The sequence below is a fragment of the Ochotona curzoniae genome, unplaced genomic scaffold (genome assembly GCF_017591425.1).
Source record: "Ochotona curzoniae isolate NIBS_2020 unplaced genomic scaffold, NIBS_Ocur_1.0 contig_4612, whole genome shotgun sequence".
In the NCBI taxonomy this organism is placed as follows: Eukaryota; Metazoa; Chordata; class Mammalia; order Lagomorpha; family Ochotonidae; genus Ochotona; species Ochotona curzoniae.
Genome location: NW_024466343.1, coordinates 1654448 through 1681725, shown reverse-complemented (window position 1 = coordinate 1681725; position 27278 = coordinate 1654448). Strand labels below are relative to the sequence as shown.

At 38.4% G+C, this 27278-nt stretch overlaps 1 protein-coding gene across 2 annotated transcripts in view; it reads left to right on the top strand.

Annotated features, from left to right (window-relative positions):
- LRRC40 (leucine rich repeat containing 40) overlaps positions 1–27278 on the top strand; it is a 60437-nt gene that overhangs the window by 21493 nt on the left and 11666 nt on the right. For both annotated transcript variants that reach the window (XM_040987266.1, XM_040987267.1), the window contains exons 2-10: positions 2727–2908; positions 4954–5027; positions 9594–9723; positions 11319–11442; positions 12383–12525; positions 13983–14155; positions 20451–20538; positions 20657–20702; positions 24821–24929. In XM_040987266.1, coding sequence (XP_040843200.1) covers positions 2727–2908; positions 4954–5027; positions 9594–9723; positions 11319–11442; positions 12383–12525; positions 13983–14155; positions 20451–20538; positions 20657–20702; positions 24821–24929 — 1069 coding nt within the window. The remainder of the gene's footprint in view (positions 1–2726; positions 2909–4953; positions 5028–9593; positions 9724–11318; positions 11443–12382; positions 12526–13982; positions 14156–20450; positions 20539–20656; positions 20703–24820; positions 24930–27278) is intronic.

Here is a 27278-nt window from a genome sequence, read left to right as displayed (position 1 = left end):
GGTCTCACTGGAGTCCTCTTATAAAGAAATTGGGCTCCAACTCTATTAGTTTACTTACCAAGTTGATGGATTGAACAATTTAAGCCAGAGCATTAGGTCATAACTTTTACATTGGCAGTGTATTGATGATGTCCTATTGTATATCACACGTTAATGTATGTATAGTGTTTCAGAAAATGAGAATGGATCCTAGTGGGGATTGAGTATGGTTTTTCCTCTTGCCTTAAGGAACAATTGTTACTATATGTCATGAGTGATCTTTCTATGAAATTGTCTAAACATTTTTAAGATTTTTAAGTCTGTTGTTCTTATAGTTCCAGTGCCCATACATATCTTATGTCCTTGAGTAAAAGGACTATTTTAAATATTTTAAAAGATTTCTTTTGTCTCACCCACTCATTTCAAAATATCTTCTCCTAGTTCTCCACCATCAACTGATTTCTGAGTCTTCATTTGTGTAAGTGTGCAAAAAAGTAATATATTCCCCAAATGGAAAGAAATCTTTTTTCTAGTGTTTTTTGGGAACCAGAACCTAACACCAGCCATTCTGTTGGATGTTATATTTCCTAAGCACTGTCTTAACTGCTATACCAAATATTTGCCCCAGAATGTTTTAAATAGACAATTTAATTCTTTAATAGAGGCCCAGAAACTCAGTTTTTCTATGGTTGTACTTTTTCCTTTCAAGCAATGTGAATGTTTTAAGATGTTGAAGTTTGTGGCATGAAGTTCATAATATTATATTCTCTTAGTTTGTAGTCAAGTTCACTTTGATTCTGGATTGTCCTAATTTGTTTCTGTTCTGTTTCCTGTGTCCAGCTAATGTTTTATCAATTTTATTGACCTTTTAAAGGAACTGACTATATTTGGTATTAGTACTTTTTCTGATTTTTCTTTCTTTCTGTTCACTGAAAGAAGTGAATTTGGTTTAAGCCCTTGAAGAAATCGGGATATGTCACAAATAAGTAATGGGGAAAGGAATAAGTTACTGTCTATGGGACATAGATATATGTCCAGTGACAGTATAATATTAGTAATTATCTATCTTTGGTAATTCCTATAAAGAAGTTTTGTCTATAAAAACGTCTGAAATAATAAAAATAAAATATTTTTGTTTAGTGCAGCAGGTGCTTTTTTATGTACAGATCTCTGTGCTTTCTCTATCTCATAAAGATACTTGTTACATTGTTCTTTAGTTGTAATTACCTTGATGTGTATATGTATAGCAATTAGGGATAAAATTAAGCATATTATACAAGTTATACAATATGGTTTTTAATGTTTGTATTACTTTATATATATATATATATATATATATTTTAGTTTCAGGCAAATATTTGTGTTCCTATTCCAGTAAACTTTTTTTTAAAGATTTATTTTATTTTTATTACAAAGTCAGATAAACAGAGGAGGAGGAGAGACAGAGAGGAAGATCCTCCGCCTGATGACTCACTCCCCAAGTGAGCACAATGGCCGGTGCTGCGCTGATCAAGAAACCAGAATCCAGGAACTTCTTTCCGGGTCTCCCATGCAGGTGCAGGGTCCTAAGGCTTTGGGCCATCCTCCACTGCCTTCCCAGGCCAGAAGCAGGGAGCTGAATGGGAAGTGGAGCTGCCGGGACTAGACCCGGTGCCCACATGGGATCCTGGCACATTCAAGGCGAGGACTTAAGCCGCCAGGGTACCGCACCGGGCCCATCCAGTAGACTTTTTGGTGATGACCAGCTTTCAGTCTAATTGCTACATGGTGTGTGTGGTTCTTGTCCCTATTTTACCATCTGTACCAACACACCAAAGTAATATAAAAGTAACAGATAAAATTTATGGTGATTTTACTCTAAGCTAGGAAAAACTATATTTTCCTTGTTTGATACCAGATCAAATTCCACACATTGTCTCTATAGAGGCTTACTGTTTTTAATAAATCAAAGTCTACTTAAAATAATTTGGCTATGATACTATTGTAAGCTTTTTCCTGGAGCTTCAAGTTTTTTTAAAATGAAAATGTAAGTCTTATTCAACTTGAACAGTCTTACTTGTTATTGTAGAAATTGTCATTGGGTAAATTAAACAATATAGTTTTGTGTGGTTGGGTGAGAAATAAAATCATGTTGTAAAATACTGGGTAGCTACCAAATTTAGATATCCCACCCAGATAATAATGAAGAGACAAGACAGCATTGTTTTACCTGGGTTTGAATCTTATCTCTGGTATCCGTTGCTGTGAAAACCTGGGTAAATTTTATATTCTTTGTGTCCCATTTTTCTGACTTCCAAAATGAGAATTGTAATACCTCCTATCTCAGAGTGGTTGTGAAGTTTAAAGGAGTTAGAATACAAAGAGATTGCCTAATATCTGTGTTAGCTATTCTTGCCAGCCTTTTCTGAGCCACAGTGTATATTTTTTTATAATGCTCCATATAAATGTTGATTTCTGTGCCTTTTCTGTTATTCTGTTAGGATAATGGTAGAGTCCATCGTTTGCCTTATATATCAAGGGAAATTTACTGGAGAGAATATGCACTTAATAAATACAGTGAATGATGTTGAAAGTAATATCTGTTACATAAAATATGTACTACATATTAATTTTTGAATAAAATCAGCTTTCACTCTAGTTATGACTTATTTGAATTTTTACTTGCAGAAGTACATAGCTCTTATAAAAATAAGTCACGTGCATCTTTTTTGTTTTGTTTTGTTTTGGTACGGTGGTGATGGAAATAGTACCTCAGTGTGTCTGGAGAATAAATGTGGATATTCCTGAAGAAGCTAACCAGAATCTCTCATTCAGTGCTACTGAACGATGGTGGGAACAGACAGATTTGACCAAATTAATATTATCAAACAACAACCTTCAGTCACTTGCAGATGACCTCCGACTTCTGCCTGCATTGACAGTTCTTGATGTAAGTTGACTGACTATAAATACGAGTAAATATTACTTGAAAAGACAATGAAAGCTTAAATGATCAGAAAACTTTCCAAGTTAAATTGGTGTAACCTAGTTGTAAATAGCAAATTACTATGTTAAACACAGCAGAATAGTTTAGAGTACAGCATGAGAACATCAAATTCTGATTGCTAGATGTTAGCTTTGTGTCTTTAGGAATGTCATATCTCCACATCTTAGTTTGTATTCATACAAATAAAGAATAAGTCTACCACTTGTTTTTAAAATGTATTATTAGAATTAAATAAACTAATTATAATTAGAATAATGCATACAAATAAAATCAGTATATAACAAGTGGTTGCTTTTGCTTATCTTTATTTCATTTTTTATAAATCGTTACTGCTATTATACATATTAAATCACATTCAGCACTTAGGGCAAGTTTTCTTTTGTAACATGCCTGCAATGTCATTGACTTAAATTACTCAAATTTCAATGTTTTTATTAAGTGACTCTATTTTTAGTCTCTGGTTACTGTGTAGATACACCAAGATTGGTGGAATAAGTGAACAGTAGTTCATTTGTGGATTTACAGACTTGACTTAGCAATATCAAAATCCCTCCAATTCCTTTGTGAAAAAGTTGGATCCAAATTAGTGAAATTTCTAGGCAAGCTTTTATTTTTTGCATCTATAGGATGGAATGAATCAGTACACTCAGATTTCTTTACCTGAAAGAGGAGTAGAGTTTGTGAACACATGAGAATATTTTTGTGTATGTTGAGTTAATCTTATCATCAGAGGATTATGGTTTCTAATTCCCTTGGCTCTTATTTAAAGTCAGACTCTACTCAATGAGGTAGGTGTTGTGTGTTTTTTTTTTTTTTTTTTTTACTTTTAAAAATATTTAATTATTTTGACAATCTTAACATAGTTGATTAGGGCACAAAGCATCAAGGGCTATTAAGAAAATGGGTAACACCATTGTTTCCACATTCTCTTTTTTTCCCCCTGTATCTGGAGTAAGGGGGGAGATAAAGGGAGAAGCCCCACCAGCTTCCCACCCATACCAGGGTCTCCTATGTGGAGCATGCTCCGAGGGTCTTGCTCAAGTGGTTTTGATAGTTCAACAGTTGTAAATTGTTGCCCATCTCACCATTCCAAGCACGGTGAAATTTCTAGAATGCACTGGCTGACATAGTCCATCTTAAAAGTCTCCGTTTGCCCACATTTGCACTAACAACACTTGGCTAAAGTAGATGATAGATTTGTTCTGTCCTCTGTTGTGGTGCCAGGTGTCCTCTGCGGGTTCCGATGGACTGCCATATCCTCCATGTACACCTGGATATGTGATCTACTGTTCCATCAAAGTTGAGGAGGCTCAACTTTGACACATGCACTCCATGGCTGACCATGGAACCTGCACTTCTCTTCATGGTTGGGATTCTGAGATCAGCAGTTCAGTTGGAGGGATCCCTAAAGAAACTGTCTGAAGTGATCCCAGACCTGATTCTTGTTTCTGCATGCCCGTACAGGGTTTGGCACAGTCCATTGCCAGTAACGCTTAGTTTATATTTTATCACTTTATGATTTCTGAGCAGTTTGATTTCAAACTCAATTTTTAAAAACTTATTCTTTTAACTCATTTTATTTGTAAGCACACATAGAGAAAGAGGAGAGTTCATGAACTAGTTCACTTCTCAAATGCCCTATAGTACTTGCTTCTGGCCCAGTGCAGAGCCATTCTCTACTAAGGGGCAGGAACCCAAGTGCTTGAGCTAACATGTACTGCTTCCCAGAATGCGCGTTATCAGGAAGCTGGATTGGAAGCAGAGATGGGACTTGGAACATTCTGTTGAAATGTGGGCATCCCAAGCAGTTACAGTTACTGCACCAAACGTTCCTACCCTTTTCCCTTGTAGACACTGTTAAAATTACTAGTAGCCTAAATCATTGCGATTGAATTAGGAAAACGGTGGTTATCGGTGAATAAATTTTTCTGCGATGGCAAAACTAATATTGCTGTAAGAATATCAACTTCATCTTTTAATAATTGTAGATACATGATAATCAGCTGGAATCTCTTCCTTCTGCTATAAGCGAGTTAGAAAACCTTCAGAAACTTAATGTCAGGTAAGATGTAACCTTTTTTCTATTGTGACAATGATGTATATCTAATAAGATTTTTTTCTGATTATAGTCTATTTTTTCATGGCATAGTTAAAGCAAGATAGATGTTTCAAGTTGTAATGTTCGGATTATTTGTGTTTTAAGTTTGATTTACTTGCTTATTTGAAAGGCAGAGATACTGAAAAAGGAAGGCTTTTCATCTGTTGATGGAGTACTTGGAATAGCCAGGGCTTGGTTGGGCAGAAGCCATGAGCCCTGACCTCAAACCAGGTCTCCCAAGAGTGGCTCAGTGATCCCAATATTTGAGCAATAGCCGGGATTAGAACTGACACCCATATGGGATCCCAGTATGTGCAAGCTGAGGACTTTAGCTGCTAGGCTACTGTGCCGGGCCGTACTTTTGTTTTTTTAGAGATTTATTTGTTCTTTATTGGAAAGGCAAATTTACAGAGAGAAGAGATAACAGATATTCCATCCCCTGGTTCACTCCACAGTTGCTACAATGGCAGGAGCTTAGCTGGTCCAGAGCCAGGAGCATCTTCTTAGTCTCCCATTTGGGTGCAGGGTCCCAAGGCTTTGGGGTGCTGCTTTCCAAGTCCACAAGATGGGAGCTGGATGAGAAGGGGAATACCCAAGACACAAACTGACACCAATATGGGAACCCACTGGATGCAAGGAGAGGACTTAGCCATTAAGACATTGTGTTGGGCCCTGTTAGAACTACTTTTATTTTCATTTAATTTAGGGTTATCATAGGGTCTTAACATTTCTATTTTCTTGTTGCTATTCATGAAGTAACTTCATGTGCCATGAGGGTAGAGTGGAATTCCTTTTTTCTTTTACATAAATATATTTTTGATGATGTTTACATAGTATAGATAGATGTATACCATGTGGACCCCTGATCAGGGTTGAAGAATGTCGGCAAAGTAGAAGAGACACTGCTTCTAATTTTTTTCTTCTTGTAGCTGGGGGACAAGGGAAGAGAGCTGCTCCCAGCACCCTAATTGCATCAGTACTTGGTGATAGGGGATGGGCACTCGGTGTCATCCTAGGGTTTTTGAGGTGAAGCATGTTCTGAGGGTACTGCTTAATTGGTTTTAATAGTTCTGAGGTGCTGTTGATTTAATTGCTTCAAGGTTTAGGAAATCCTTTCAAGGTCCATTGGCTACCATGGTCTACTTCAGAGTCTCCACTCGCCGAAAAACTTGCTGTCATAGCTTGGCTGGGGAGTTGTTCAATTTATTCTGCCCTCCATCCTCTGCCATGGTACTAGATGTTCTCTGCAGGCCTCAACGAACTGGTTGTTATGTCCCCTATGTGCATCTGGCATGCTTTCCACTACACAGGCTTCAGCAACTGAGAAGGCCAGTTCTGACACATGCACCGCAGTTGGACAGCAGCTCCTGTGATTTTCCTCATGGTTGGAGTTTTTGGTCCAGTGATCTGGTTGGGTGGGTTCCCAAAGAACCCTCACCTGTGGTGTGGTGTGCCCAGACCTAACTCCTGTGTGTGCCTACTAGTTCATTCTCCAGCTCAGTCTGTCACCCATATCAGCCTACATACACACTGATGGTGGCAGTCACCCAGGTCAGTTGTTCCCATTTCCATCTCATGAAAAAGCACAGCCCAGCCTAAGCCTGCCCACAATACACTTGAACCTCATGCACACCAGTGGGAACTGTAGCCTAGTTGGGGCAACCCCCAATAATGCCGACCAGACCTAGCCACAACCCTAGTTCCTGTGCATGCCAGTATGTCTGGTCCAGTCTGTCCCGCATCCCATTTGGCTCTTACATACACCAGTGGGTCCTGCAGCCTAGCTTAGCCTGAATGACCTCTGTATCTAACCCACACTTAAACCAGCAGGGATTACCACCTGTCCATCCAGGCACACCTCCAGTGCTAGTTTTCATTCTCACTGGTGGGCACTGCAACCAATTAGAGGTGTGCCCAGACTTTCCCTTCTAGGCCTACTCCCAGCCCTGTGTCTGCACTTTCCAGGTGGTAGTGTGGTTTAGCCTGACAGGATTTTCCCAAGTCCTGACATTTGCTAGCTGATGCTACGGCAAAGCCTGACCAACTTTCATTTACTCTGGCTCATGGATGCACTAGTGGGTACACTTGGTTAGCCCAGTCTGGCTCTCCCCCTAACCCAGCTCACATATAGGCTAATCGGTTTTGTAGCTCATCCTGCCCCCGTGCCAGTCTTGAATCTCGCTGATTGGTGCTACAGTCTAGCTTTGCCTAACCTGTACTGATCCATGGCTTTTGTGCAAACCGATCCATGTGATAGTCTAGCCTGGCATGCCCGACACCCCATTCTGCCTCCTGTGTGTGGCTGTGTCTGATGGTTTGACCTGGTCCTGCCCAGTCTTCCCCTTGACCCAACCTATAACCCTGCCAACAAGTTGAATAGCCTTGTCCAGCCTTGCCCACACCCAGCCCTGACTCTCATGCTGGCCAGTAGGAGTTGCAGCCTACCAGGGGAGTTCCTCAAGTTCGCCTACCAGGCCCACTCCCAGACCTGGATTTCACATTTGCCTTCAGGTGCTAGGACCTTATCTGGTGTTGTGGGCTAAGGAGTTGAATAGTGCTCCTTAGCCTGGGCAGGAGCAGAAACTGGGCTTGTGGCTAAAAACACTTAGACTAATTGGACTTACCTGTATCCAATATCCTGCTAAATGAGGATGTGGGGGGAAGAGTATATAGGAAGAGGTGAAGGAGCAGTAAAGGGAGACTTCGCAGAGGCTTCCATCATCACTGGTCTCCGTCGGTGCTTCATCCCCAGGCCCTCTCCGTGTCCACGTTACTGGCTCTGCTGGCCGGAGCAACCTGGCACAATCTGCTGCCCAATCTTGGTCTTTGTGTGTGTTGGTGGATGTTGCAGCCTGGCCCACCCCACACCCAATTCTTGTTTGTGCCTGATGGTTGCACAGCCTGAATCACCCCAGCCTGTTTCCATCCCCAGTTCCCACAACTGTTGTTGAGTTCTGTGGTCATGCCTAGCTCAGCCTGTCACTGCCCCCAGCCTCAAGCAAATCAGCAGGTTTCGCGGTCCTTCAGTGGTGAGCCACAAATTTGCTACAGAATCTTCCCCCAGACCCAGTTCTTTCATGTTAGTGTCATGGCTTAGCCTAATGTGACTCATCCTCTGTTCTGACTTCCAGTGGTAGATACTGTGGTCTAGCCCTACCAAGTATGCACCGCACCCTCACACACACACCAGCCTAGCTTTCGTGTATGCTGGTGAGTGTGGTTGTTGGTGGTTAGTATTGGCTATCCCAGCTCCTAACTCCCATGTGGTCAAGTGCATTGGTCTGACCCAGAAGGGTCTCCAGTTTTCTTTTATCCACACTGCTCGGTCTCAGCTTCCTTGCCTACTGCAAGTACAGTGGCCAGCTTGATGGATGTCCCCCCAGAAGTTATTATTTCCATGTAATGAACTCTCCTAGTAGTACATCCTCCTGCACATCCTTATATCCTCTTCCCTAAGCTATCTTCAACCCCATGTCCATGGAACACATTGATTTCCCAGCCTAGTCTCTTAGCAGGTAGCCTGCTGGCCTGGAGCTTGGCTGCCCTGACAGGACCCAAGTGCTTGCCCAGGTCCCAAGACTCAGTTCACCAGTATGCCATACCATCTTACAACCCTATCCCTCGGCCTGCCTGGGACCCAAGCATGTGTGTGAGCCCCTCGGCCCACATCAGTGTATTAGCTTGCAACTCCACCTGAGACCCAAACGTGTGTGAGCCCCTTGGCCCACATCAGCGTATCAGCTTGCAACTCTACTTGCCTGCCCACCTGAGACCCAAACATGTGGATGAGTCCCCTAGTGTGCAGCACAGGTACTGGCGAAATCTGGATGGGGCGCCAGTGGAGTGGAATGCATAAGTAAATGGTTAGATTGTGTTTATCCTGGGATGAGTTTATTCATCTGTTAAATATCATTAAGTATATCATTCTCAGTGAGTGGGGACTTCTCAAATAATAAATTGAATATACAGAAGGGTTAACATTAAAATAAAGACCAAGTCAAAAATAATGCATCATATATTAGGTTTAACATAGTATGCTAGGTTTCAAATAGCTACTTTGGCCTTGAATGCTAGGTTTAAAAGATGAGTATTTTATAAAATTGCAGTTCACCCTAACCAACTATGTAAACATCATTAAAAAATTAAATAGTATTAAAAAAAAGATTGTAACTAATGTACATTTATACACATAATTTCGTCAAAATTCTAATAGCTAGATACAGTATAAAAATCAAGTCTGTTAAGTTCTTTTATGTATAAAGTCAAAAATTGATTATAAGCAATCAAAACATTACTGATGTTTAGTTAAAAACTTGTTTTATGATTGGTTTCCTTTGCAATTACAATTTGATTACATAATATTACTATTTTAGTAAAAGTATACTTTGGAAATTTTAATTTTGAAATGCACTTAAATTTGGCAACCGTATTTCTTTTTTGTAGTAAGTCTACATATTTGGTTAATAAGAATGTTTGATATATATTAACATTGTCACCAAATTATTTGACATTTATTTTATCAATCAATAGCCATAACAAACTGAAAAAACTTCCTGAAGAAATTACAAATCTAAGAAATCTAACGCACCTGTATCTCCAGCATAATGAACTTACTGTCATACCAGAGGGATTTGAACAACTTTCCAGTTTAGAAGATTTAGTAAGTTTTTCAAACATTTTTTTATGATTTGGGGTTGGTGGGATTTTTTCATCATGCTGAGAAATTGTGTAGATGATTAAAATAGTGAAGACATGTACAACTTATTTTGTGATGAGATTATCAGAAACTTTTTATTAGATTGTTTTTATAGTATTATTAACTCCACTTTAGTTCAGCAGTACAGTTTGGAGAAGGATCACTGAAGATGACTTTTTTTTCCTAATTTATTTTATTTGAATGGCAGATGTATATATATACAGAGGGAGAGACAGGTAAGTCTTTCTCTGATTGACTCTCCCATTGGCCAAAATGAACACAGGAGCTTCCTTTGGATCCCCCACACGGGTAACAAGGCTCAGCTGGGCCATCCTCTAATGCTTTTCCAGGTGCATTAACAGGGAGCTGGGTCTGAAGTGGAGGAGCCAGAGCGTGAATCAACATCTAGGTGGGACTCTTGTAGGTGGAGGCCTTACCTATTCCACCACAGTGCTGATCCTTACTTTGTTTGATAAAAGGATTTTTTATAAATAGCTTAACACAACAGGGGAAGATTGTCTTTAGTACTTATACCTAAAATAGTTCCATTCTAAGAGTTCCTTCTTTTATATGTCACATATAGTCTTCCTGTCCAGTTTACTTATTTATTTTTATTGATTGATTTATTTTTATTGAAAAGGCAGATTTACAATGAGAAGCAGAGATAAAGAGCTTCTATGTGTTGGTTCTCTCCCCAAGTGGCCACAGTGGCTGGAGCTGAGCTGATTTGACTTTCCAGTAAAAACAAATCTTAAAAAAAAAAAAGCTAAAACATTAAAAAAAAAAAAACCCATCTTGCTGAAATTAGCAAAATCAGATTTTTTTTTTTCAAAATTGAAATGACTTTTTTAGCTTTATTTTCATTCCAAGTTTTTGTTTATTTGTTTTTGGGTTTAGTTATTTGAAATGCAGAGTGACATAACAGAGACAGAGTATCAAAGATTTTCTGTTCAATGGTTCAGCAGTTACCTGTAAAAGCCAGGGCCGGGGTAAGCTGAAACTAAGCTCTTAGGAATTCCATCCAGATCCTGTGTGGAAGGGGTCCTGTTGTATTCCCCAGCGCAGGGAGCACGTGGAACTCCTACCAGCATGCTGATAACAGGATGCATGCTTTGCCATTGGTGGCATAATCTGGTGCACCACAACTGTAACCCCAAAATTTTTCTTACGGATGCTTTTGAATTTACATTATGGCTTTTCTGGTAATTTGCCTAATTTGTTATAGGTACTCAATAAATAATAGACGAACAAATGTATTCACACATTGAAAATATCACATATATCCTGTCTCGGTTTTAATAGAAACCTTTGTGTTAAAGTCATTTGAAGTAGTAATTCATTCTAATGCCTATCTATTACCTTTATGGGCAATAGAGGTCTTGAGATATTCCAAAATAATATTGACATGACACTGTGAAATTGTCGGTGCACAAGAGTTACAAACCTTTGAAATAATGTCTTTCCTATGCAATTTGTTCAAAATCTGAAGTCCTCTTTAGGAGTTATTTCTCTTTCCACTGGCTCATGTATTTATTCATTCTGTTTTTCTTTTTTAAAAGGATCTTTCAAACAATCGTCTTACAATGATTTCCACTGGTATTTCTTCTCTATCCAGTCTGGTGCGAATGAATCTTTCCAGTAATCAGCTGAAGAGTTTGCCAGCAGAAATAAGTAAAATGAAAAGTAAATTCTGATTTTATAAACTCGATTTGAATTTGATGCAAATTGTATTTAGAGTGATCATTTTGAATATGGTTATGTAAAAATAAGTAGATTTTTTAAAATATTTTTTAAAATATTAATTTTGCTTGAAGGAGTTAACAGAGGGGATGTCAGAGAGAGAGTTTCCCTTTGCTGTTTCACTCCCAGATGGTCAGAGCTGAGCTGGTCTGAAGCTAAGAACCAGGATCCTCCTCTGAGTCTCCCACATGGGTTCGGGGTTTAAAATCTTGGACCATCCTGCACTGCTTTCCAAAGCCACGAGCAGAGAGGTGGATCAGAAGTGAAGTAGCCAGGACTTAATCTGGCACCCTTATGGGATACTGGCACCACAGGTGGAGATGAGCAAACCACGGTCCCTTTGCCCTGGAGTACATGGGCACCTGGCGCTAAATTATGCTCAGGTAGGCCCACCCAAGCTGGGCTGGCAGCCCGCAGTGCCAAATCCCCCCACTTATCTTTAATAAATGGATAAATACGTAGAATATAAAGAATAGAATAGGTGACTATGCTGCCACCCTGGTATAGTTAACATAAATTTGGCATTAATCAGGCCCTCGGTGCCTGCCAGCTGTTGGCTGCTTTTCTCCCAGATGTGTAAAACTTGCTAGGTACAAGGCAACCTAGGTAATTGCCTACAGCTGGGGTTTTACTGTAGCCCTTACCTTTAAAATAAGTAAATGTATCTTAAAAATGCTACTTATGTATTAACTTTGCTATTCTTTCTCTATAATTAAAATGCTTGCTTTACATTTCTTAGATTTAATAATATTTGAGTACTCTTTGTTATAGTGGTTTACAGTACCACAGATGATTACAACGATTGCTAACACCTTGTTTGCGCTTGCATGTAGTCAGAGTAATATTTTTTTCGACTTAATTTTTCATTGAATGTTTATTACAGAATTAAAGCTTCTGGATTGTAATTCAAATCTCTTGGAAAGTATACCTCCTGAATTGGCTGGTATGGAATCACTAGAATTGCTTTATTTGCGGAGGAATAAACTACGTTTTCTACCTGAATTTCCTTCTTGTAAACTACTAAAGGTATTATTTACTTTATTATTACATGACTATATATTTTTCAAAAGTTAATTTTAAAAATAAGTTTTTTGAAAGGGGAATTAGGCCATTTTTAATGGCAGTATACTTTTTATTCTGTTGAGCTGTGTTTTTTCTATATTTATATTTCCCAGAATTTTAGCATAGCTACTAACATTAATTGCATTATTAGCAATAATCTTTCTTAAATGCTTTAGTTTTGATGTTTACATGGTTGACAAGAGTGCATGCCCATGAGGACACTGATTATGGTAGGGAGTATTGAGACATGGGGAACAGTGGATGGGACACATGCTTCCAGTTTTCTCTTTTTTCCTGTGTCTAGTGGTAGAGAGAGGGAAGTGGTATTTCCATCTGCCAAACATCAGTAGCTGTAGAGAAGAATGTTTTGAGAAAATTGTTTGGGAAGTTTTGATAGTTCTAGGATGTTGATTTCATTTCTCCAAGCTTAAGAAAATCTTTCCCAGGTCCATTGGCTGACAGAGTCCACCCCAGTGCATCAACTTACCCAGATGCTTGAAGCCAAAGCTAAGCCAAAAGAGTTTGTCCAGCCTGTTCTGTTCTCCATCTTCTGACATGGCACTCAACTTAACCTACAGGTCTAAATGAGCTGGCCATCTTGTCTCCCTTATGCACCTGGGCATCCTCCAAGACACCTCACCTGAGATGACCCCAGATCTGACTCTAGCACATGCTAGCCAGTATAGGATCTGGTTCAGTCTTTCACCCATCTCAGCCTGTGCACACAGTGGTGATTGTAGTTACCTGGTCAGTTCCTTTCCTAGACCCATATCCTGTGCAAACCTGCAGGTTCTGTGGCTCAGCCCATCTTAGCTAGCCCTTACACACACCAGCAAGAACTGAAGTCTAGTTGTGGTGACCCCCAGTAACCACTGCCAGGCCTAACTCCAGCCAGGTTCCTGTGCATGTCAGCATGTACAGCAAACTGGTCCAGTTCGTGCCGCAATCCAATTGGGCACTAGTATACCCCTGTAGATGTTGCAGCTTAGCTCAGCCTCGCTCACACCGTGATCTAGTAAAGAACCTGAAATTCTATCTGGGTCCCTTTCCTACAGAGGTATCAGAGGCCCAAGTTCCTGGGCCATCTTCCTTGACCCTCCCAGGTGTTCTGGCACGGAGCTAAATGGGAAGCAGGACAGCCTGGACTTCAATTTTGGATGATAGCATAACAGGCAGCAGCTCAACTCACTTTGCCACAATGCTGGCCCCTTTGGTTTGGTTTTGTAAACTTAATGTTTACATTGCTAGATGATTCTTGGAAATCTTACTTTTTACCTTTTTCTTGCTAACTGAAATGTAATGGAATATTTGGAGTTTTTTCTGTATGTTTCTTGATATTTGAAATTGAGTATCCACAATTATAGTTTCATTATCTAGTATATCAATAGAGAAATACATATATCTGACTTTTTGTTTTATAGGAATTGCATATTGGTGAAAACCAGATTGAGGTACTAAAAGCGGAGCATCTGAAACACCTGAATTCTATCCTTGTGCTAGAACTGAGAGATAACAAGTTAAAATCTGTTCCAGATGAAATTTCACTGCTGCAGTCTTTGGAAAGGCTTGACCTAAGTAACAATGATATTAGTAGGTAAGTTAAAAAAATCTAATGCATAGAAACCTTGTCTGAATTTACTTATAATTTATAAATTATATTATCTGTAAGATAGGAAAAGTCAATTTTTTAAAAAGATTAATTTTTATTAAAAAGTCAGATATACAAAGAGAAGTAGACAGAGAGATCTTCTGTCCGCTGATTGCCCAAATGACTGCCGTGGCCGGAGCTCTTCTGATCCAGGGAGCTGGATGGAAAGTGGCGCAGCCTTGATAGGACCAGCACCTAGAACCGGCATATGCAAGGCAGACACTTGAGTCATTAGGCTGCCCGCCCCGGTAATTTTTAAGAATTATTAATTCTTGGGCCCGGCAGCGTGGCCTAGTGGCTAAAGTCCTCGCGTTGAATGGGCCAGGATCCCATATGGGCACCGGTTCTAATCCCGCCAGCTCCACTTCCCATCCAGCTCCCTGCTTGTGGCCTGGGAAAGCAGTTGAGGACAGCCCAAAGCTTTGGGACCCTGCACACGCGTGGGAGACCTGGAAAAGGTTCCTGGTTCCTGGCTTCAGATCGGCGCAGCACTGGCTGTTGCAGCCACTTGTTGAGTGAATCATTGGACGGAAGATTTTCCCCTCTGTCTCTCCTCCTTCCTGTACATCTGACTTTGTAATAAAAAATAAATAAATCTTTAAAAAAATGGAAAAAGAATTATTATTTCTTAAAGATTTATTAATTTTTACTGAAAAATCAGATATATATTGAGGAGGAAAGACAGGAAGATCTTCTGTCCCCCAAGTGACCACAATGGCTGGAGCTGAGCTGATCCAAAGCCAGGAGCCAGGAGCTGCTTCTTTGACTCTCCCACGTGAGGGCAAGGTCCCAAGGCTTTGGACTGTCCTTGACCTATTTCCCAGGCCACAAGGAAATGTGGCCGCAGGGATTAGAACTGCCGCCCATATGGGATCCTGCTGCGTGCATGGCAAGGACTTTAACTGCCAGGCTACCCTACTAGCCCCAATTTTTAAACATTGAATTCACTCAGTATTTATCAATAGAAATTACACACACAAACAAAATTAGTTACATTTTGTCCATGACCCCCAAGTTAATATTTTAATAGAAGCAGGTGCATTTTCAAGTTACTGTAATCTACTCACCTGTGGCAGTACTGAATCTGTTTTGTTCATTGCTCTGTTTTCATCTCCTCAATTGGTACTTTGTCATATAGCTGGTCCCTGATAAATATTTGTTGAAATTGTTAAATGAATGTAAATCCATAAGAAAAATATAACCTGCTATAGGGAATCACAATTTATTAAGAGAAGCAGAAATAACATTTCTAGGTAATCATTAGCAGTGGCATTAAGGTAAGGCAAGTACAACTGCTTGGTGTACAAAATTTAAGAAGACATTTACTTATAAGGTCCTGCCTTACCCTAGGCCTACCATGTGGATTTTGAAGAATGATTAGGATTTTGAAGTTTACATGGGAGGTGGTAAAAATTTTAAGATGGGAACTGCATCAACAAAGGAAAATTCTAAGTAGGATATACATAGGATATCCTATGTATATAGGTAGGATACATATATATCCTATATGTATATATATACATATATGTGTATATGTGAGGATTTAAGATTTGCAAAGTAAGGTGAGCCCAAGATAATGAATTACTTTTCCTTACGTAAGAGATAGGAAGTTAAGATTATAAACAGAATCAATTTGATAATATTCTCATTATAAATAATAAATTGATGATAATATAAATGGCTTAAAATAAATCTAAATAAAGCTGTATTAGATTGTCAGTAGGAAATACTTGCCATTTTCAATTATTCTATAGAGTTAAGTAATGAACATTTGAATTGTGGCTCTGGGAATGTCAGGAAGCAGACAGATTTGAGAGGCATAATGAGGTAAAATAAGCAAAATTTAGCAACTAATTTCCTAGGATGAAATGCAAAAAAAAAAAATCATCAAAAGTTATAGAACTATAATCAGTAGATTTGGGATTATTTTCTAAATTTAAAAAGGAAGACTGAGTGTCTGGCTAAATCTTTCTCTTGTAAGTGCCGGAATCCCATGTGGGCACCGGTTTGTATCCCAGCTGCTCCACTTCCCATCCAGCTCCCTGCTTGTGGCCTGGGAAAGCAATGCAGATGGCCCAAAGCCTTGGGATCCTGCAGCCCTGTGGGGGCCTGGAAGAAGCTCCTGGTCCTGGCATCGGGTTGGCTCAGCTCTGTCTATTGTAGCCATTTGGAAAGGGATCTGGTGGATGGAAGAGCTTTGTCTCTCCTTTTCTCTGTAAATTTCTGCCTTTTCTCTGTAAATAAATATAAATAAGTCTTAGAAAGGGAAGACAGACTTAGACCTTGGATTTTACACCAAGTTAAAATCTCTAGGTATTTAACGTTAGATGCCAGAAAGTAGAGTGCAAGAAAGATTTTCTTCTATGTATATATTTAGTGTCTTTTTTTTAAAACTTTTTTTTGGCATTTTATGATACAGTTCCATAGATCATGGGCTTTTCCCTATCCCCTCCCCGATTCCCTCCCCCCTCATTGAGTTCCCCTATATCATTACTATAGTATAGTTCTTCATACACAGTCATATGTCCATCATTGCGGGCATGGACAATGGCAGAGAGTACAGCATCCTATTGTCAAGATATAATAAACAGTTTCATTGGGAGTCCATCTTTGTCTGGAAGTAGAGATTCACACTGCATTGTATTCTCACGTCTGGATATGATAGTCTCCATTACACAGTTACTATATATCCCCTTAAAAGAACAGCCACAATACAGAATCAACAACGGGAAGAAAAATAGACACTTATAAAATAGCAAGTTAAATAACTTGCTACTGAAGGACTAATGTGTTGCTGAAGAAATGAAGAAATCAGAAACCTTCTTGAAGAAAATGATGCTACTGTATGATCTATGAGTCATCGAATAATCAAGAGAAAGTGTTTTGAAGAAATTAAGAAAAAAAATCCATGATATATAGTTTTCACTGATCTTTGTTGATGAGATATGTCTCCTGTAGGCAGCAAATAAATGGGTCTTTTTTTTTATTCAGTCTGCTAATCTATGACATTTGATGAGTTTAAGCCGTAAACATTCAGGGTTAATAAAAATAGGTGGTAATTTGGTCTCATCATTTTAGCAATGGGTTGTTCATTGATTTAGTGTCTATTTTTAAAGAAAAATCACTTATTTCTATAATACACATGTGGCATATGATACATTGTAGGAGGACACTTGATTGGATATCATTCGTATGAGTACAGTTGAATGGATATCTTGTATGAGAACACCTGGTTGGATATCATTTGAATGGGAACAATTGGATATATAAAACAAAGAGATATTTTCAGACATGGGTGTGGAAACAATTGGTTCCATAGACAGGCTTATGGGAACTATGTAAGCTCCTAAATGCTTCCTGCCTTTTCCTTTGTGACCCTCGGTCTGTAAAAGCCTGATACCGCAGTGAGCGTCATCTGTTAACCACCAGTCGATAATCCGTGTGTATGATTATCAGCTCCATGCACCAAGTCCAGCGCTGAAGGACAGTGAACAGTGCATCTTGGCTAGAGATCTGAATACTTGGCTAGAAAGTGGCTACTATTTGCATTTACATACGGCAGACTTAATAATAAATGACCTGAATGTCCTTAAAAGTTTCTCATCTTACAGGTAATGCTAGTCTCTTCCCTAGTGTACTTCATAAAAGCAGTAGAAACAAAATTAAATCTGAATTGGTACATATATTTCCTTTTCCTCTAATGTGAATAAAAGGCCTCTTTCCCTAATCTCGTGTTTACATGATAGCTATATTGTTAAATATTTATTTATTTATTTATTTGGGAAAGATATGCAGAGAGGAGATACAGAGAAAGATCTTGCATCCTCTGGTTCACTCCCCAATGGCTGCCACAGATGAAGCTGAGCCAATCTGAAGCCAGGAGCCAGGAGCCTTTTCCGGGTCTCCCACACGGGCACAGGGTTCCAAGACTTTAGGTCATCCTCTACAGCTTTCCCAGGCCACAAGCAGGGAGCTGGGTGGGAAGCAGGGCTGCCGGAATTAGAACCGGTGACCATATGGGATCCCAACATATACAAGGCGAGGATTTTATCCACTAGGCTTAGGTGCCAGGCCTGCTTCTCGGATGTTAGTGAAAATTTTAATGATAACTTGAACCCTTTCAGAATCTCTTCTAATAGAATATTGATTCCTCATGGTACTGTGAAGAGTAGTTTTTATAAAATGAAAATTATTAGATCATTCTTCTGCTTAAAAAACTTGGATTCTGTATTGCCATAGCACTGCATCCCAAATATGGTTGTCTACCAGAACCATTAAAAATATCAAGACAAAAATATACAAAGGCTATAGTAAGAATAGACTGGTATCTAACAGAGCACTAGAATTTGTTCTGTTTGTTCTTTTTAAAACCAATTCCTGGAAGACTTATTCAGCTATTTTTCTGATTAGCAATTTGAAATTCCTTTTTTATAAGATAAAGTCTAGTCAATTTGGCAAAAATAGCAGTGTTTTAGAGTCAGACTTTATTTTCTGTCATTTTTCACTCTTACAGGTATCCTGCTCTGACCACATTGACTATTTCTTTCTTTTTTATTTTTTTTATTTTTTGTTTTTAATATTTATTTTTATGGGAAAGTCAGATTGATTGACTTCCCCAAGTGGCCAAAATGGCCGGAGCTGAGCTGATCTGAAGCCAGGAGCCAGGAACTTCTTTGGGTCTCCCACTCCCACGTGGGTGCAGGATCCCAAGGCTTTGGGCCAGGAGTGCTTTCCAGGACACAAGCAGGGAGCTGGATGGGAAGTGAAGCAGCTAGGATATTTATTTTGTACCCATATGGGATTCTGGCACATACAAGGCGAGGACTTTAGCCACTAGGCTACTGCACTGGACCCTACATTGACTATAACAATGCTTTCTTCTTCTTCTTCTTCTTTTTTTGATCCTAGAAAAGCATTTTCCTGCCTCCCTGTGTTAGCGTCCCATTCTTCTTAAGCCAAAGCCAGAATTTGCTGTTCCCTACCCTTCCTGTCCTAGCTAATTTCTCTTTTCATAGCAAGTTTATTTAGTTATTTCTTCTATGGTGTATGTATATTAATTTTAAAATGTATTCAAGAGGTAGAGTTCTCATTGATTGGGATTGCTCACTCACCCAATGCCCACAACTGTTGGGGCTGGGCTGGTATCAGAGATGGGAGACAAGAATGCAGTGCAGGTCTCCATGTGAGTGGGAGGGACCAAAGTTTGAGCTTTCACTGCTGCCTCCGAGCATCTGTATTAGTAGCTAGGGTCTGGAACTGGAACCTGGCAGCAAACCCTGACACTCCCCAGTGGGCTGTGTCTTAACCCCTAGGCCAGATGCTGCCTTTTTCTATTTCTCTTTTCATTTCTCTTGAGTAAATATGAAGGAATTGGGTGCTTAACTTTACAAGATTATTTCCAAAGTAACTGTTTTTTTTTTATCAGAAAAGTACGATAAATGCCTACATTGTGTTTTGGTTAGTTTTATTTGCTTGTGTATTTGGTTTTTAATTTTTTGTTCTACTGAGAACTTGGTAGCAAGGACTGTTAGATTTAGAAGAACTTGAAACAAAAAAAAGTCGTTTGTTTTAAAGTGAGAGTTGCAGAGAGTGGGAGACCAAGAGAAAGAAATCTCTCCTCTGGTTCACGCCCCAGATAGCTTCCATGGCCAGAGGTGGGCTGGGGCTAGAAGCCTGAAGCCAGGGGGTTCATCTGATATCCTCTGTAGGTGGCAGAGGGTCAGACACTAGAACCATCTTCCACTGCTTTTCCCAGGCTGGCTGTTAGCAAGGAGCTGGATTGGAAGTGGAGCAGCTGCAACATAAACCAGTTCCCACCTGGTTTGCTGTCCTCACAGGCGACGTCCTTCCCTGCCACCCCATGACATTTTCTGCTAGGAGCACTTCACTTGCTGCATGGGTTTCAAAAGAAAACAGGACACTGTTGTACTAGCAGTATAGCTGTCTTCTGTCACTCATTAGAAATTTATATTCTTAACATTTTCTTTTCAGCACCGGATATAATTTAGCAAAATGCTTTACAGCTCACAGTCTTTTACTCTTAATGCCTTTTTGGGTCTAAATCCAGTCTTTCTTTTGCATGTCCAGTTTTTATTTTGAAAGAAAAATTTAACCCTATACTTTTTGGACCTTGACAATATTATATAGGGATTGATTATCACTTACTGTTATATATTCAACTATTTGCTTGGATTATACTTATGTTTAATGTTTTAATTGAAATTTATTAAATCTTTTGTAGTCTTCCCTATTCACTGGGAAAGCTTCATTTGAAATTTCTGGCAGTAGAAGGAAATCCTTTAAGAACCATTCGAAGAGAAATTATAAATGCAAGTATATGTAGAATTCAGCTATTTGTTTTTAAGTTTCAATTCAAATATGTATATATATTGATTTGTAAAACTGCAAGGTATGCCTGATGAATATGTGTTGTTTTCATTCTTTCAGAAAGGAACCGAAGAAGTCCTGAAATACCTACAAAGCAAGATACAAGGTACTTACATTTTGAAGGTTATACAAAAGTGTTGTGAAATAATATACGCAAGTTTAAGTGTACTGCAGATATAAGTACTTACAAACACAGTACCTAGTTCCAATTTTGAATTCTTATAGAACATATATGCTGGGGTTATAAAAATATGCTTACTCGCAATAGTTATCTGTCTTCAGTATCTTTGATCTGTATTAATGTGTGCCAATTAGAAAATACTGTAAGAAATATTCAGTAAGCAGCTAGTATTGAACTTTGAAAAAAGCAGTGCTTAATTTTTAGGAAATAATGTATGTGTGATTGCTAAATATATTTAGAGATACTTTTGTAGCTATTGCCCTTGTATAGTATTGCTAAATTCTCACAAAATATAAGAAAAAATATATTTGGGGGTGTGGAAATTTAGCATGACAATGAGCAAAGGTAACAATACTATAAATATGATTTTTTTTTAAAGGATTTATTTTTGCTAAAAAGTCAGAGAGGAAGAGATAGAGTAATCTTCTGTCTACTGATTCACTTCCTAAATGTTGCAACTACTCGAGCTGGGCTGATCTGAAGCTGTACCCAGGAGCTTCCTCCAGGTGTCCCCTGTTGGTGCATGGGCCCAAAGACTTAGGAGATCCTTGACTGCCTTCCCAGGGCATTAGCAGGAAGCAGGATGAGAAGCAGGACAGCCTGGACATACAGCAGCACCCAGCACTGCAGATGGAGGATTAGATAGCTAGGTCACTACACTAACCCCAGTAATATGATTTTTACTGCTTCACTAAAAGTGTAATAATAAATCTGTTTTTATTTCATTTCTGTTAGTATAGAATAAATTAATACATTAAAGTTGCAATTTAGGGCAATATATGTGATATACTGAACTGGTATCATATTTTCAGTGTGTTTGCGATTTTATAGTAATGGGCTTTGTTGATTCTAAAATTTTTGTGTTCTTAGAATCTTTCTGATGACCAGGTGAAAACGTATTGCTAAGTTCCGCTCAGAATTTCTGATTCACCTTGGTTTGAGGGTCCCATCAGGAAATGTACATTTGTCACAGTTTTCAAGTGAGACTCTTTGCTGTTCTGAGGATCATATTTTGAGTAATGTCTCATACCGCCTTAGTCATCATGATTTTTAAAAAAGATTTGTAAAACTGCAAGGTATGCCTTGCAGTTAACTGCACAGAGTCTCTAAGAAATGAGCTTTTTTTTTTCTCTTCATGCAGCTATGCATTCTACTTCCGGTACAGGCACTGTAAGCCTGTTCAGTTTTTTCCAAGGTCCTTATTGCCTCAGAAAATAAGCATTTATTTAGATTCTTTCATTTTAAGATAAACAGCAGATAATAAAATTATTTTAAAAAAAATCTTGAAACTGAAAAGCACTGTTGAAAAGTGACAAATTCTTTAAAATTGTTCTATTAACAAGAACTCCCTTCCAAGGTTTACCTTGGCACACCTTGATTACAGAACTTCCATGCCTCCTCAACATACGTTACTTCCATTAAAATATACTCTACATGCTTTTCTCACTGCGCTTAACATATTGTTTTATGTGTGTTTTTTTTTTAATTTTGTCCACTAGACTGAGTTATGTCTTTACTTCTTCCTATAATAGTACCTACTTGTTAGTATGTGTTGGATAATGTTATGTAATTAAGAAATAAGCAAATGGGCTTTCACCCTGTTTTTTTTTTCTGGGAGAAAATGTGATTCATGTGGCTTTTTTTTCCTTCAATAAAGCTACTGGCAAGGCAGAGTGATTTGTGCCAGTTTTCCTGAAAGAGAGAAATTGAGGGCCCAGTGCAATAGCCTAGGGGCTAAATCTTTTGCCTTGCATCCGCCAGGATCCCACATGGGTGCCAGTCCATATCCCAGCTGTTCCTCTTCCCATCCAGCTTTCTGCTTGTGGCCTCGGAAAGCAGTAAAGCATGGAGCAAAGTTTTGGGACCCTGCACACAAATGGGAGACCCAGAAGAAGCTCCTGGCTCCTGGCTTTGAATTGGCTCAATTCTGACTGTTGTGGCCACTTTAGAAGTGAGCTGTTGGATGTAAGATCTTTCTCTCTGCATTTCTTTTTCTCTGTATGTCTGCCTTTTCAATGTAAAATTAATGTTTTTTTTTAAAAAAAGAGATAAATTGAATCTGTAAATTGGGTGCCAAAATAGATGACACTCATTCAATTGAGTCACCCACAATGCCTTCTTAACAAATGAATAGATTTGAGAATTTCTGAAAAGTTTTTCTCTTCCTACTTTATGTGATTGAGTCTTCATTTGGCGTTTGTTTCACTTACTTGTGCAAATACAAGCAACTTTTGTGGCCAGCACAGCAGTTCTATAGGCTAATCCTCCACCTTCAAGCGCCAGCATTCCAGATCGTGACTGCTCTACTTCCCGACCTGCTCTCTGCTTGTGCCTGGGAAAACATTGGAGGATTGTCCAAAGCCTTGGGACTGTACTGATGTGGGAGACTCAGAGGAGACGCTGGCTCCTGGCTTCAGATATGCTCAGCTCTGGCCATTGTGGCTGTTTGGGGAGTGAACCAGTGGATGGAAGATCTTTCTCTCTGTCTCTCCTTCTGTTTATCTTACTTTTTAAAAAAGCAAATATAAGTTTTTCTCTGTGGAAATTTATAGATTAAGTGCCTTCTAGTTCTCTTAAATCTCACATTAATATACATTGATACACGTTAATATATATTTCATGTTAATCTACATTTACTCGTATTTTCTTAGTGTGCCCTGTTCAGTTGAAATTCTTGAAACTTGAGTATTGAAACTAAGTCAGTAAATGCATAGTGCAAAAAAATTAACCAGTTCACAACGTTTTATGATGAGAAATAAATTTTGTTTCACATCAGTACCTTCGACAAAGAGACTATATTCCCTCTTTAAAGGCTCTTTGACAATTAAAAATGTAGCTCTTTGGAAATCAGTGATCGTGGCAGTCTACATATAAATGTTAAAAACAATTGTTTTTGTTGTTGTTGGTTTAATATCCTGTCACTGCTTGTGTTTTTTTTGGCAACCAATACTGTGTATATTTCAAGTATTATAACCAAACTGCTAGGAAAGCTCTGTATACCACAGCATCTACTTGGTCTTAATATTTCTCTGATATTTTAGTTTTATATGCTATCTTTATAACTTTTCCTGTGCTGCTTCTATGAATAAGTATGTATAAGAAGTGTGTAAATGGGAAATAATGGTTTAATCAGTTTTTAAAATTACTTTTAATTGTGATACAGTAGTTATGCATTATTGTTTAATGACTGGCGGAATTCAGTTTAAGGTAAATAAACTGGATAGTCATTAGTAGATGTTAATTGGATACCTAGTGGGCTCAAGTAAAATCAATGCCAGTGATTTCTAAATATGAATTGTAGAATTGGTTCATCTTTTTCACATTGTTGAAAATTTGAAATCTTATTTTACTTCATTATAGATTTTTCAAGTCTTTCCTGCATAAAATGTTATTCTTTTAAATTTGTATTTTTTGGGTGCCATATGATGGGAATATTAAACAGTCTCTTTGATTAGTAAGTTGGTTATTGATATGTGATTATATGAGTATGAATGTATATTAGGAAAATGTCCAATAAAAGATAGTCTTTCTTTATCAACAAAATCTTGGCAGATACAATAATGTACCAGAGGCATACTTAATTATGAGAATTGCCAATTTTAAGTGATTGGAGTTAATCAGTTTTATTGTATACTAAACTGGAAAGAAGATAGTCATATGATTATTTGGGGGAACATGAAGGGAAATAATATGGGTATCTTCCCTTTGCTAAGAAATATTTTCTAATGGTTCATGTTATTTTGTTTAAGATAAAAACTTGATTTCTTTCTTCTTAGACATTGTACCTACTGTCTTACTCCTAAATTTCCTTACAGTAGGATTTATTTAACGGCTTTAAAGCCATGCTATAGACCTTTATCTGTTTTCTAATAATTAAATTTTATCTTCCAGATTGATATTTATTAGAAATAAAACATAATCCTGAAGGTTGTCTCACCAATAATATATAGAAATATTGTGTACTATATTTACCTATTATGAAGGGTTTAAAAAATTATCCTGATGTATGAATATAAGTTTTTATGTGATTTATCTTTTGCCAGATGATGGACCTAGTCAAAATGACTCTGCTGATAAGACTGCCATGACACTACCCAGCGAATCCAGTGTCAATATCCACGCCATCATCACTTCAAAGTTGTTAGATTATAGGTATGTAGTACTGAAAAGCACAAAAGGGACTTTTGAGAAAAAAATTTAAAAAGGAAAATTTGAGAAAAACACAACAGAGTACCTAGAATAACAGCAGTTGAAAAGAAGAAATATATTAAAATTATAATGACATTGTATACTTTAGTTGATTTTTGTCTATGGTAATAAATAGATTGTTTATTTCTTGACGGATGCTTTTATTAATAGTATAGTTTTTAGAAAAATTGTGTATTGTAAAAATGAAGTGACAGTATTGGTAATAATATTCTGTCTTAGAACTTGTGTCCTGTTAAAAAGAAATTAGTCCTTAGTTAATGAAAGTCTTATCTAGCAGACAGTTTGAGAAGTTGTACATGGCTAATGTTTCTTAATCTAAGATGAATAATATATATTGTAGTTGTAATATTCCATAGCATCACATTTTTTAAAACTCAAACTATTATGTTAATTGTACATTGAGATAGAAGCCTTAAAATGTTTGTATGTTATGGAAGTACATTAAATTGCGGAGATACCCATGTGAAGATTAAAGGTAGTAGTCCGGTGTTATTTTTATAGTGTATAAGCAGCTATGATAAAAAATAAATGATAGTCTCAAAGCTCATTACTGGCTCATGTGAAGATACTGTGAAAATACAAAAGAATACAGACTCAAGTAAGACAGATGGCTAGATTTATTTATGCATCTATAGTTAGTATCAGTGTTAACCTCTTAAGCTTAATGTGTCACTTGGAACTAATTTCTTGCAGCCAGCGTAAAGTTGTAGTTTGTATTTGTTGTGTTTCATTCAGTTTTCTCATCTCTTTCTTGTCATTCTTTAATATATATAGAAATCAGTATTTTAAATCTAATTCTGTTTACCATGCCAGAACAGGTAATTTTCCTCTTCTTATATTTATATCCCTGTATTGGCATAGCATAATAACGTTGCATAGTGTATCTTCCAGAAAGTGAACTACTGATTTGGTAGATTTTCTTGTTGTCTGCTAAATATCAACTTCTTTGCCGGGTATCATATAGGGATTGATGCTACAGAGTTCATTCCTGCCTTGGAATTTCTTAGCTTAGCGTTTTGTTTTTAATCTCTTGTCTGTCCGCTTCACCCTGGATAAATACCATTTATTGAGTCCATTCTATGTAAAACATTATACCATATATGCTAACATTCAGGCAATCTGTAAAGTTATTTTGGTCTTTCTTGGGATAACCATAGTTACTTTTATAAGCATAGATATTAGAAAAACATAATGGGGCCCGGCACAATGGCTCAGTGGTAAAGGTCCTCGCCTTGCACGCCCGGGATCCCATATGGGCGCCGGTTCTAATCCCGGCAGCCTCGCTTCCCTTCCAGCTCCCTGCCTGTGGCCCGGGAAAGCAGTCGAGGACGGCCCAAAGCTTTGGGACCCTGCACCTGCATGGGAGACCCGGAAGAGGCTCCTGGCTTTGGATTGGCTCAGCTCCAGCTGTTGCGGCCGCCTGGGGAGTGAATCAGTGGATGGAAGATCTTCTTGTCTCTCCTCTCTGTATATCCGCCTTTCCAATAAAAATAAAATAAATCTTAAAAAAAAAAGTTTTTTTTTTTATTGGAAAGGCGGATATACAGAGAGGAGAGACAGGAAGATCTTCCACCTGATGATTCACTCCCCAACTGAGTACAACAGCTGATGCTATGCCGATCCGAAGCCAGGAGCCTCTTCTGGGTCTCCCACGCGGGTGCAGGGTCCCAAAGCTTTGGGCTGTCCTCCACTGCTTTCCCAGGCCACAGGCAGGGAGCTGGATGGGAAGCAGGGCCGTCGGGATTAGAACCGGCTCCCATATGGGATTCCGGGCATGCAAGGTGAGCACCTTAACCACTGCGCCATAGCGCCGGGCCCCCCAAAAAAAATCTTAAAAAAAAAAGAAAAACATAATTAAGATACATCTTTGATTGCTTTTATTCTAAATTGATTGCAATTTGCCTTATATATAAATTAGAACTATCCTATTTAAAATATGAATTCTCAAGCTCAGCATAAATGCTAGCAACTTTTTTTTTATTAATTGCATTGCATTATGTGACACAGTGTTATAGGCACTGTGATTCCCCCCACACCTCCCCGAACCCTCTCCCTATGGTGGATTTCTCCACCTTGTTGCATTACCACAGTTCAAATCCAGTTGAGGTTCTTTCATTGGAAGTATTTACCAGTGTGCTAGCAACTTTTAAAACAGCATCAATTTTCAAGATTTTTGGACACAGATCAGTTTCCCAAGATTTGAGCATCTCTGGAACAATTTAAATGGTACTTTATAGCAGAAACAGCTTTACTAAGATTTACTTCTAGCTTTAGAGATTTACTTCTGGTTGA